The 12630-nt window shown below is 35.8% G+C and overlaps 2 protein-coding genes across 18 annotated transcripts in view; one reads left to right on the forward strand and one right to left on the reverse strand.

Moving 5' to 3' along the window:
- rasgrp4 (RAS guanyl releasing protein 4) overlaps positions 1-12630 on the forward strand; it is a 59629-nt gene that overhangs the window by 4959 nt on the left and 42040 nt on the right. For 8 of the 17 annotated variants that reach the window (XM_087292127.1, XM_087292134.1, XM_087292131.1 and 5 more), the window contains exons 2-5: positions 1927-2170; positions 8757-8929; positions 12220-12325; positions 12557-12619. In XM_087292127.1, the coding sequence (XP_087148253.1) occupies positions 8815-8929; positions 12220-12325; positions 12557-12619 (284 nt within the window). In that variant the 5' untranslated portion in view covers positions 1927-2170; positions 8757-8814. 17 annotated transcript variants of the gene reach the window in all.
- hnrnpul1 (heterogeneous nuclear ribonucleoprotein U-like 1) overlaps positions 1-12630 on the reverse strand; it is a 90062-nt gene that overhangs the window by 2735 nt on the left and 74697 nt on the right. The window lies entirely within an intron of this gene.

A 12630-nucleotide genomic window follows, 5' to 3' on the forward strand; every position in this document is an offset into this window, starting at 1 on the left:
ACTTTTAAAAAAAACACAGTTTTTGTCAACTAGCAGCTTCAGAAATGAAGAATTTAACTATTTTTAATGAAGGGACCAGTGATATACTGTATATATATATATATATATATATATATATATATATATATATATATATATATATATATATATATATATATATATATAAAGGAAGCAACAAATACTGGGTTAATATTAATACCCAAACACAAACTTTATTATTTCCTTCTTTCTCCTTCCTTGTTCCTTACATTTGAGATGTAGGGTCCAGAGCTTATATTAAACTATGATTAATTCAGTTAGGACATAAAGTTTATAAACAAGTCTCAGGAAAAAAATATATAACCATTGTGCAAAATATGCCGTTGAAAGAGGCTCCAATATTGCATTTCAGTAAAATGCATTTTAGACTAAAAAACGGGTCTGTAAAACCAGGAAAATATTTAATATTTTGTATAAGTGGATGGCACTTACTAATCTGTTATTGCCTATTTTCAATAAATGTGCTTCTAGATTATGTCTTTAACATCATCATTAGCGCTTAAAAGCGATGCCAAAAATGATTTTGTGCTTGTCTCTCCTCGTCGTCATTTTTCCCCTCAGTTTCTCTACATTTGAAGAAGAACCTTAGTTTTGTTTAACTTTCACGGTCCAATCTCCAAAATAAATCAGGTATATAGTGGCAGGTAATCAAGCAAAGACCATAGCTGTGTCCATGCACGGGCTCACGTTCTTGTGGCAACCGGTCAGTCTTGTAAGTTTCCTTTAAAGAACAATGTCGAACCGCGAGAACACAACGCATATGAGATGCTGCGAGCTTCATGTTGCTCACATGACTTTCACTCAAAAACAATTTCAACTTTAATAAAGTTATGATTTTTTTTATTTTCAGTGAAAATTTATAAATATTTAAGCACTAAAGCACTGTCAATGAAGATAATTTGTGATATGCAAATAAAAATGATTTCAGCAAGGAAGCAGCTTGCACCACAAGCGGGTTGTGGGGGCGCCCTAGTGGCAGCGGGGCCCTAAGCAGCCGCTTAGTTTGCTAATAGGGAGGGCCGGCTATGCCTCCTAACCATTTCCATATCAAAATTTGCTTCATCACTCTGGTTCCTCTCCACCAATCAGCTGTTGTGTGGTGTGCCATCTGGCACAATATGGCTGCCGTTGCGTCATCCAGCTGGATGTTGCACACTGGTGGTGGATGAGGAGATTCCCCTCAAAAATGTGTGAAGCACTTTGAGTGTCCAGAAAGTGCTATATAAATGTAAGGAATTAGTATTATTATTGGTGTTAGTTTGATTCAGTGGGTATGGCTGTTCCACCATTAGTATCAAATCTTAATCCTGCATTCTCTCTGAGCTGCATTAACAGTCTGAGCGACCACCTCAGATGTGCCACATTTGCGCGTTTTTCAGTGTTCAACAATAAACAGTATTATCACCATATCGTATCATGGCTTAAATATACCAGGCATAGACATTTGCATAGACTTGTTTACAAATTAATTTACATTATCCAAGTGCATTTTCCCTAATTTGTTTACTGTGTGTGTGTGGGGCTGTATCTCTGCATGTGTGTATTTCTCATACCTGAAAAGTTCTGGCGTATATGAATTGTGTATTGTCTATGCTGCACATCAGGTTTATGCAAAAACGTGGTGAATTTGCGTACTGGAGTCAAGTCTTATATTCGGTGTGTAAAAAATAGCCTGAACAGAAGAAAAAGGAAATGTGAGGTGCAGTTCATGAAGGTATAAATAGGAAGGCCACATACGAGTGCCTTCCTGGTCTACAAGCTTCAGTTGTAGTAAATTTACACTCTTGGCTTGAGAGTATATTTGTGTGACCCTGATCTTAGCGCTTTGCTCAATGAGGTGTAAAGGTAAGCATCAGGGTGTGTGTGTGTGTGTGTGTTTGTGCGCAGAGAGAATTGAAAACAGAGTGCTGAACTGGACACTGATTCAGGAGGAAGGGAGAGAGAGCGGCAGGGAGGGGTTTTGGACGTTCTAAGAAGTCATCGCTACTTCTCTGCAGTCGCGGCCAGCTTCCTGTTCATGCCGTCACAGACCACAGTGATTCTTGCTGATGCTGCCTGTGATACTTTTCAACACATAAGTCAGAAAAGCCAACTTTACAGAGTGGATAATCCTTTAAACTACGCAGCACCTGTAAGTATTACAGGCTGGAAGCCTGATGTTGTTGCAGTTCTCTTTGTGTGACTGATAAAAGAAAGAGCTAAGCAGAAAGACAGAGATGCTTATCTATAGTGTTTCTCTTCCTGTGACATTGACGACCTGAATAATGACATCTACTGTATAGGGCAGCAGACATAAACACACATCCTTACATATAAACATCAACATACCTGATCTACCAGTAGGGTTTGCAGAGTGCAAACAGTCACACATGTGTACAGGCCTTCAAGGGCCGCCCATGGCATTAAGGGTATGTAAAAAAAGATTAAACATTAGTCCCTTGGCCAGAGTTTTTCTCTCTTCTCTCATTTGTTATCTGATCGAAACTTGAAAGCAATTGTTTTGTGTAAGCGTATTAAATGTTTAGTTTATAGACATTCACAAGTACTTGACAATCAAAACAGCAATGGCGACCTTCAGGACTGTGCGAGTTAGCAAAGTGACATTCAACTGCTGGCCTGACATGCATAATCCAATGTTTTTAGTTCATAAGGGTATTTGTGTGAACAGTGATGGTTCAGCATGTTCTGTTATTAAGGATGTTTCAATAAGTGATGGATGACATAACCGTAGCTATATTGGTATTAAATGCTGCTCATTGCTATCCTATCATTTTGAGAGGATGACATGCTTATGATTGACCACTGCTGGTCCCACATTAGCTACAGCAGGGGTTCCCAAACTTTTCAGCCCGCGACCCCCAAAATACCAATGCCAGTGACTCACGACCCTCAATATCTTCTGAGGTGGTTATAAATACAGAAACCATGCAAGCAATGGCACACACACCAATAGACCCAAGTATATTCTTCGTTGATTTTTAAAAAAAAAAAATGTAAGTCAGAGCTGTAAATGTGTCAGAAAGTTTAACCTGGTTTTATAAAATCAATCTGCTGAATCTGACGCTATTACTTTGTCTTTAATAGAATGTAATTACCCCAGGGGTCGCAATCCAATAGAACTAGTAACTATAATCTACTATAGTAACTACATACAGTGGTAGAATGTAATTATACGACAAACAAATTATACAAACAAATAGATTTTTGGAAATCACCAGGCGACCCCTTTTCATTGTCCCGCAACCCCTTGGGAGATCCCGACCCCCACTTTGAGAACCACTGAGCAACAGTATCTCATGATTTACCAATCAGATGAATCCAAAACACACATAAATAACCAGATTCCTTTACCTGAGTTATCTTCTGCTTGAAGAATCCCCCTATCCGCCTCAACTCCTCCACATTATTTCTAGCATAATTCAGGGTATGGCGGCATGTTGGCTTAGTGGTTAGCACTGTTTCCTCACAACAAGAACGTCGCTGGTTCTACTCCCGGCTTGGTCAGTTGGAGTTTCTGTGTAGAGTTTACATGTTCTCTCACATGGGTTTCCTCCGGGTGCTCCTGCTTCCCCCCCACAGCCCAAAGATTTGCAGTATAGGTGCATTGAATAAACAAAATTGGCTGTTGTATATTAGTTTAAGAGTGTTTAGATGTTACACAAGGAAGGCCATCTGCTGCATAAAACATATGCTGGAATAGTTGACGGTCCATTCCACTGTGGCAACCCCTGATAAACAAAGGAAAATGATTGAATTCAAGGGAGCTTTCTAAATCTACCTGAGCTCAAACTCCCCTCTTGCCCTATAAAACGGGAGGGAGCCTCAGGCTTGACGATCTTCCGAGCTCAGGGCTCTCTTCCAGGACAGCATGCCAAACACGCTTTATTTATCAATCATCAGCTAAGTGTGAACTCTTGAAATATGTCATATATACTTATTCAACAGTCTACACGTTTGTTCTATTATTACCTACATACACTTGTCACAATATACATATTAAACTACCAAATCGTACAGTTAAACAGACTGTCTCTTCGCAATTTTACAATTCCTCCTAAATTTTGTGTTGTAATATAAACTTGTTGTAATATTGTTATGGCCAATCAAAAGCTGCTGTGATGTGCATAATAATGAGTGTGTTTTTGTATGGCTTGTTTTTCCACTGGAATTTTACTCTCATGGGATTTACATGAGAACAAGGAAACAATGGTGCTTGAGACTCACGGTATACAATTTCCATGTACTAGGTAGCCACAGTTATGCCCAATGTTGTTAGAGGAGTGGTTGCTGAGGTGTTTTTGGTGATTTCTAGGGTGTTTACAACTATTTATTTATTTATTTTTTTTTTTTTGTTATCGATGTGGTCATTGGTGTTATTAGGTAAATCTTTCTAAGCGTTTACTAGGGCACTATTTTTAGGTTACTAAGGCCTATCCCAATTCTATTTTTGTACCCCTATCTCTTCCCTTTTCCCTTGGCCAGTGATACAGAGTGTGAAGGGGAAAGGCTTCAGTATTTTATCCCTAAGAAATGGGACACCACTGCAACACCTGCACACGTCATCGCTATCTCTTGCTTCATATGAAATTAGACGATCACGACTGCTGTAGTTATTCAAGTTGCGTTATTTTTGGTATTCAGGAAATCACTGAAGGCAAATATTAAGTTATCACAACAATATAATGTGGCAACAAGACCGTAACTGTACTGTGCATTTACAACATGGACATTTTCATTTAAACAAATGAAAACAGCATTAACATTATACCAACCAGACACTGTAAAAAGCTCATTCCCAGGCATTAGACTTTTCTGACAGGGTATTTGAGTGTCATCAAGTTACAGAATGTTGTGGGATTGCTATACAATAGTTATTATTATGGATTATAGATAGAGATATTTAGCTTTTTTTTTTAAGCATGACGGCAAAACACAAAAGCGGTTATGAACATATTAAAACATATGCTTGTTTGTTGTAAAAATTTTGTAATAATAACAAAAAATACTAATTTGTGTATCTTCTTACTTCCGTGTGCAGCCATGCTGCTGTTGTAGATGGTGTATTCTGGGAAATTTTTGTACCCCTTGGTTTCGAGTGTGGTTCTGAAAAATCTCTGTTTCAAGGGGTATCTAGCTCTCAGCCTTAAGCCTCCAAGCTAAAGAAAATTGGGACACCCCTACCCCTTCATGTGAAGGTGCAAAACGAGGGGTAAGGGGAAGGGCAAAGGGGTAGAATTGGGATTGGGCCGAAGTAGTTTTTGATAGTTCAGCTTGTTTCTGAGTAGTTGCTAGGTGTTTTAGCAGGTTGCTAGGGCATTTTGATGTTATTGCTTCCTTTAAGGGTGTTGAGTGACTGCTTTTAGTAATTCTCACTAGTTGAGAGGTATTTAAATAAGTAGCTGATGTAGTGTTTTGGTTAGTTGCTAAGTCTTTTTGGGTGGTTGCTAAGTTGTTGACTGGTTAAGGTCATAAGAGCCTTTGCCTTAAACTTGAGTCTTCTCTTGCTTTGTTAGTCTATCAATTTATTCATTTTTATTTTATTTTATTTTACTTTTACTACAATTTGAAACCTTATATCAGACCTATGAGAAACCTGACTGGGTATTGTCATAAATCACAGGTGTCAAACTCAGTTCCAAAAGGGCCGCAGCTCTGCACAGTTTAGTTCCAACCCTAATTAAACACACCTGATCAAACTAATTGAGTCCTTCAGGCTTGTTTGAAACCTACAGGTAAGTGTGTTGGAGCAGGGTTGGAACTAAACTGTGCAGGGCTTCGGCCCTCCAGGAATCGAGTTTGACACCCCTGTCATAAATGATAGTATCATCACATGGTTATACTTAGGGTTGGTTTTAGAAAGTTTCCAACTATGTTTCTCATAACTAGATGTCTTACACACATCACTGCTGTGGTTTTCAGTGCAGCACTAAAAATGCCACAGATGAAGTTGTTAATATCAACAACACTTATCATAAAGTTAAATAATCAAAATGCGCTTGACAAGACAACACATCATTGTTTTGTTCCTGTGGTCTGATGGCTGACTAAAACAGTGTTCATTTTGTTAAACGAATGTCTCTCTGCATATTTTCATCATATGATCATATGGATTGTTTTAATATAAAGCTGAAGTCAAAATTATTAGGCCTCATATGATTTTCTTTAAAAATAGATCATTTAATTTTTCACAGTATTTCCTATAATATTTTTTTCTTCTGGAGAAAGTATTTGTTTTATTTTAGCTAGAATAAAAGCAGTTTTAATTAAAATGTTATTAATATTATTACCCCTCTTAAACATTATTTTTTTCAGATAGTCTACAGAAAAAAAACACTTATACAATGACTCTAGTTTGCCTAATTTAATTTAATTTCATTATCTTGTCGGCTTAGTCCCTTTATTAATCCAGGGTCGCCACAGCGGAATGAACCGCCAACTTGTCCAGCAAGTTTTTACACAGCGGATGCCCTTCCAGCCGCAACCCATCTCTGGGAAAAATCCACACACACATTCACACACACTCATACACTATGGACAATTTTGCCTACCCAATTCACCTGTACCGTATGTCTTTGGACTGTGGGGGAAACCGGAGCACCCAGAGGAAACCCACATGAAGACACAGAAATGCCAACTGAGCCAAGGTTCGAACCAGCGACCCAGCGACCTTCTTGCTGTGAGGCGACAGCACTACCTACTGCGCCACCGCCTCGCCCTAATTTGCCTAATTAACCTAATTAACTTAAGTCTTTAAATATCACTTTAAGCTGTATAGAAGTGTCTTAAAAATATCTAGTAAATATTATTTACTGTCATTAAGGCAAAGATAAAAGAAATCAGTTATTAGAAATTAGTTATTAAAACTATTAAGTTTAGAAACACGCTAAACAAATGTAACATTTTATAATAACTAAACACTATAAATCAATTATTAAGCATTATCAAATAATGAATTCCTCGTTTGTTAACTCTACATTAACAGACGTTAGTAAGCAGTTTATAATTGCAGATGCAAATGCTCTATTTTTGACTTAAAAGTGAATTTAAAATGTGCTTAATAATTGTACTTTCATACATGCTGATCAATTTTTCATGACTTAATTAAGTATCGCATTATTTACAAATATTTAAAAGTAGTTAGCAGTTTTTAAGATAATTTAGAATGAGTTAGTAAATGATTAATAAACTATTTAAATCAACATTTTATAACCTATTATTCAGGCATATACTAATAGTTGTTTGTTTCTGTTAATAAATGCATTAATAACTCGGCTTCGTCCAGTTTTGTGACCTAATCTAAAGTGAGGACTATTCATGCTTTATAAATCCCTAATAAATATTAATTAAAGGCTCAGTATCAAACGAGCAATAATCTTTGCAATCTTATCTAAAAAGTAAAATTACTGTAAAGTTTAAACATTGCCTAATAACAGGAGTGTCAAAATACAACATAAAACTGGATAAAATATCAATATAATAATATAACAATATGTTATGATTGTCACTGGATGTCAAGAGAGCGAAGAAAAGAGGTTGGATCCAAATGCAATTTTTTAATGAAAAAGATTATTCGTGCAGGCAAAAACAAGTGAGGTCAAAAAACACACTCAGGTATCATGAAAGGCATCGAAAAATGCAACAAAGCGATGATCAAAGTACTAAAAGTAACAAAACAATCAACAAAAAATAACTAGAAAAATTATAAACAGGAAGACACTGACAAACAAAGACTCCGCATTAACTGGTGTGTGCAATGTGTATAACTCAATGTCTGTATAAATAGTCTAAACAATTCATGATGATGGTATTCAGCTGTGTCTGATTAATAATGAATGGTGAACGGTTTGTGCAAAGGCATGCTGGGATATGTAGCTCCTGAAGGACGTGAGTGAGTGTATATGCCAGCGATCTTCCAGGAACAGATCGCTGGTAATGTGACAGTATGACAATGATACAACATTTCAATCCTGATGTTTAAACTGTGCAGTAATTTGATTTTAGATTAGATCGCAAAGATTTATTTTTCATTTGATATAGTTTCATTTGTGAAATGAATAAAGTCGTTTATGTTCTTTTTTTCCAGTTTAGAATATAATCTTAGGCTTTAATTTTCATTTATAAGGAGTTTATGAAGCATCAATAGTCCTCACTTTAGATTAGGTCACGAAACTGGATGAAGCTGACTTATTAAAGCATTTATTAACATATAAATTAACTATTAGTATGCCTGAATAATAAGATTTATAAATGTTAATTTGAATAGTTTATTAATCAATTACTTGCGCATTCTGAATATTCTTTTAAATCCAGAAACTTCTTTCAAACAACTGGATTGTAAATTATTCAATACTTAATTTTGTAATAAAAAAATAATAATTAACAAAGTATGAAAATACAATAATTAAGCACATAGTACATGTGCTTATAAGTCAAGAATAGAACGTTTGAATTTGCAGTTATAAAATGCTTACTAACATCTATTAATGTCGAGTTAATGCTTAAGAGATAATGAAGTAACTATTTGCTAATGCTTAACAAATGATTCATTCTAATTATTATGAAGTGTTACCAAAAAATCTTCTTTCCATTAAACAGAAAATGGGGGAAAATATGCAGGCGGGCTAATAATTCTGACTTCAACTGTACCTGGTGGTTGGTCGATAACTTTAATAGCATCAAGGATTCTCAAACTGTTTTTTTTTTACATGTGTTTCCAGCAGCAGGAAGTCCCGTCAGGAGGGTGGGATAAAGAGCAGAAGACCAGTGCAGAGGAGAATGACCTGCCCCAGTGCTCAGGAGATCAGCCGTGCTCTTCAGAGTCCACCGGCTCACGCTTCATTCCGCTCTGCCAGCCTGGATGAACTCATCCTCCGCTGCCTCCACTGCTTCGGTCAGTGTCTGTATCAGATCAATGCCATCCCAAACCCTACATGACAGCCATCCGCATGCATCTTTCAAGTCGTGTAAAAATATTGGACCCCCTAATAGTTAAAGGAGGACTTTTATATGATATGATCATTGCTCGTCGTAAGATGAAGTCACACATCTCCCACATTTCTTTTTCTTGGGGTTCTCAGCCCTGTCTCTGGCCTCATGTGCCCATCATTCCCAGTCTCTCTGTGCCAGGCAGATTATGTAAGTTTGCAGAGGAGTGTGAGGGACAGAGGGACAGGCGCTCTTGTCAAAGAGAGAGAGAGAGAGAGAAACGCAGATAAAGAGAAACAGAGGGAAATCTTTTGGCTTACTAGCATTCAGGGCCTGGGAATGTGTTTGTCCCTCTATGCTAATGAGACAAAGCCTGATTGTGCGCCTCAGTTTTGCAGGCTTGCCCTCTCTCTCTCTCTCTCTCTCTCTCTCTCTCTCTCTCTCTCTCTCTCTTCCACTCTCTCTTTTCATGTCCCTCCTCCTCTGATTTGTTACTATTTTTATATGTGATTTAATTCAGACATACTGTATGCTGTTGATCAATAATTCAATATATTAATAATGAACATGCACAATATTGATATCATGGGCGGTTTAAATTATTATTAATAATTATTGATTATTACAACTTTCAGAGTGCCTTTTCAAATTATTTTATTGGCAGTGTTGTTCATCACAGCACTGAATGCTTGAACATTTAACATGCAATTTATTTTTAAACAAACATTTTCTTGATATACTGGCATACAACCTATTTTACAATATTTTTAAATAAACTGAAAACATTTTGTGACTTTTTATAGGCTTTTTGTTCATTAACTCTATGCACCAGGAGTGTATTTGTTAACATTTATCTCAAATCAATGTAATGACAACTACAAAAGCATTTTTAGTCCTAGGTGATGTTAATTTTTAGTTAATGCACAATAATGTGTTAAAACCAAAAATAATCACAATTTTTTTTTGTTAAATTGACCTTTTTAATATTACAATATTGTTGCATTTTTTAATAACTTTAAAATATATATATGGCTGTTTCTCACTGTTGATTGTAGTGCATTAACTAAAGTTTACTAATGAGACTTATCTAATATACTAAGTAAAGATTTATTTATATACAGGTAGCACCTTTCCCAGACATTGAGTCACAAAGTGCTTTACAATAAGAGAAAACAACTAAAAGAACACTTGGCAATAAAAAAGACATTTTAAAACATATTAAAACTAATTAGAAATCCAAATACAGAAACACTAATACTGTTAATTTAAAGCTTGACCAAAATGGTGCATCTTTAAATGCTACTAAAAAGTTCAACTGATCCCAGAATTCTATCGGGAGTGCTATCGGGAGAGAGTTTTATATTATTATCTATTATAATGATACCTATTGTACTTTACTCTGAAAATGTTTCAAAAAAGCTATGCACTAATTATTATTATTTATTTATTTATTTATTACCTGCTGAAATTATCTGTTTTGAAGCTTAGGTCAATATTGTAATATCGTGATAATTGCTTCAGCGATAAATTGCAACAACAAAATCTACTGTATGATAATGTCCCCTATGTCTATAGCATATGCCCTTCCAAGTGCAACCCATTACTGTGAAACATCCATACACACCCATACACTACAGACAATTTAGTTTACCCAATTCACCTATAGAGCATGTCTTTGGAGTGTGAGCACCCAGAGCACCCGGAGGAAACCCACACCAACACGAGGAGAACATGCAAACTCCATACAGAAATGCCAACTGACCCAGTCGAGGCTCGAAACAGCGACCTTCTTGCTGTGAGGCGACAGTGTTACCCACCACTGTGAGGCCTGCATTTTAAATGTAATTGTTAAAACTAATTATCGTTAATTACATAGTTAAATGTAATAAGTAGTTTATTTTAGATTTACATTCACACTTTAGAAGTAAACATGTGCACATTGAAGTGTCTTGTCAGTGCAGTTCAACAAAATGAGCAGGATTGTATTGTCTTGTAATGTTAAAACTATATTGTATTTCATACTACATATCACATGCTTCATTTAAGAATTACAAAATTAATGGCCACAGTGTAATTCATCACATTGGTGTGCATTATTGTTTTAGAACTCTGTCCTTTTGGCACTTTTTCTTTTAAAGAAGCTTACATTGACAAGTACATTTACAAATGATTTTAGATTTAAATGTATTCTTAAAAATCAACATGATGGTTCTGTGAAGCAATTGAGTAAGCTGTTGAATAAGGTGTTTCCAAGTGTTGGATAGCGGCTGAAGGGGCATCCGCTGCGTAAAACATATGCAGGATAAGTTGACTGTTCATTCCGCTGTGGCGGCCCCTGATTAATTAAGGGACTAAGCCGAAAGGTAAATGAATTAATAAATGTATATGGAATGTTTTAATATTTATTTTTATTATTTAGACTTTTAGAACATTAAATAGAAAGGTCCTTTGAAGAACCAAAATGTTAGTTTTTCTGTCATCACTTAAAAAAATCCATTCTGTAACCTTTATTTTTTTTTTTAATTATAATGAAATATAGGTTAATTAAAAAGGATAAACTTTATAATTAATTGGTATATCCACATTTAAATTATATTTAACTCATTTCTTTTTATCCTGAGGAGACACTTGTTTTTTAGAGTTTAAAAAAAATTACAGAGAGTTTAATGATGAAAAACCGTGTAGAATTTTATAAAAACATAACTGGTACTATGTAGTGTCAAAACATTTAGTGTTTTTACCACAAAATGTTTCAGCATTACATAGTACCTGTTATCTTTTTTGATTATCTTTATAATTTATAATTTATAAGCTGCTATAATGAACTAAAATTTTAAATAATTAATAATATAAAATATATTAAATGTAATAGATTGTGATGGACCCTTTTCACTGTTATGACACGTTTAATGGTCATCATAATCTTAAATCCTTGAAAATTTGTCAACCCGGGCTCATTGTGGAAACATAGCCCCGCGGACGTTTCTGCGGACCGCGATTTACGTCCTGGGAGATACGTATTCGAGCGGTTTTTTGTTTTCGCGGATCCGCGAGAGGCCGCTGAAAAGAAAATAAATGAATGAATAAATAAATATAGATGACTAGCTTTTATACAGCATATAGCCAGTCATAAGATTAATTTAACTAGAAACTAAAGATTTAACCTAGAAAGCACCCAGTACAACTGCATAACTCATATAATTGTGTTGAATTGAATTCTAAACTTTCTCTTTTTTTTTTTTTTTTTTTTTGCAGACTCCGATGGGAAGCTAAACAGAGGGACGCAGCTTGTCAGCATGACCCTCATGATGCACAACTGGGTCGTACCATCACACATCTTCGCCCATAAGCTACTTTCTCTATATCCTTTATGCATCTGATCCCAGAGCAGCTGAGTCCATCATTCATTGAGCAGTCTTAGATTCAGTCACAGCAACACGCAGCCTCACATGGCTCTTAATCCCACTGACAAAGAAACAAGAGCTGCCCTGTTTTTGTTTAGCCTATTAATTGAGGCTGGATTATTTTCTCTTTTAGATTAAGAGAGTCTGTAGTCACACTGTTGTGTGCTTTCTCCTTGACTTGTGATCACATATAAGGATTGTCCTGCAGAGAAAAGGGGACAAAGGCGTCCACAAATCTGTCACTTTATCAGGTTGGTGGATC

The sequence above is a fragment of the Danio rerio genome, chromosome 18 (assembly GCF_052040795.2).
Source record: "Danio rerio strain M-AB ecotype USA chromosome 18, GRCz13ab, whole genome shotgun sequence".
NCBI classification, from domain to species: Eukaryota; Metazoa; Chordata; class Actinopteri; order Cypriniformes; family Danionidae; genus Danio; species Danio rerio.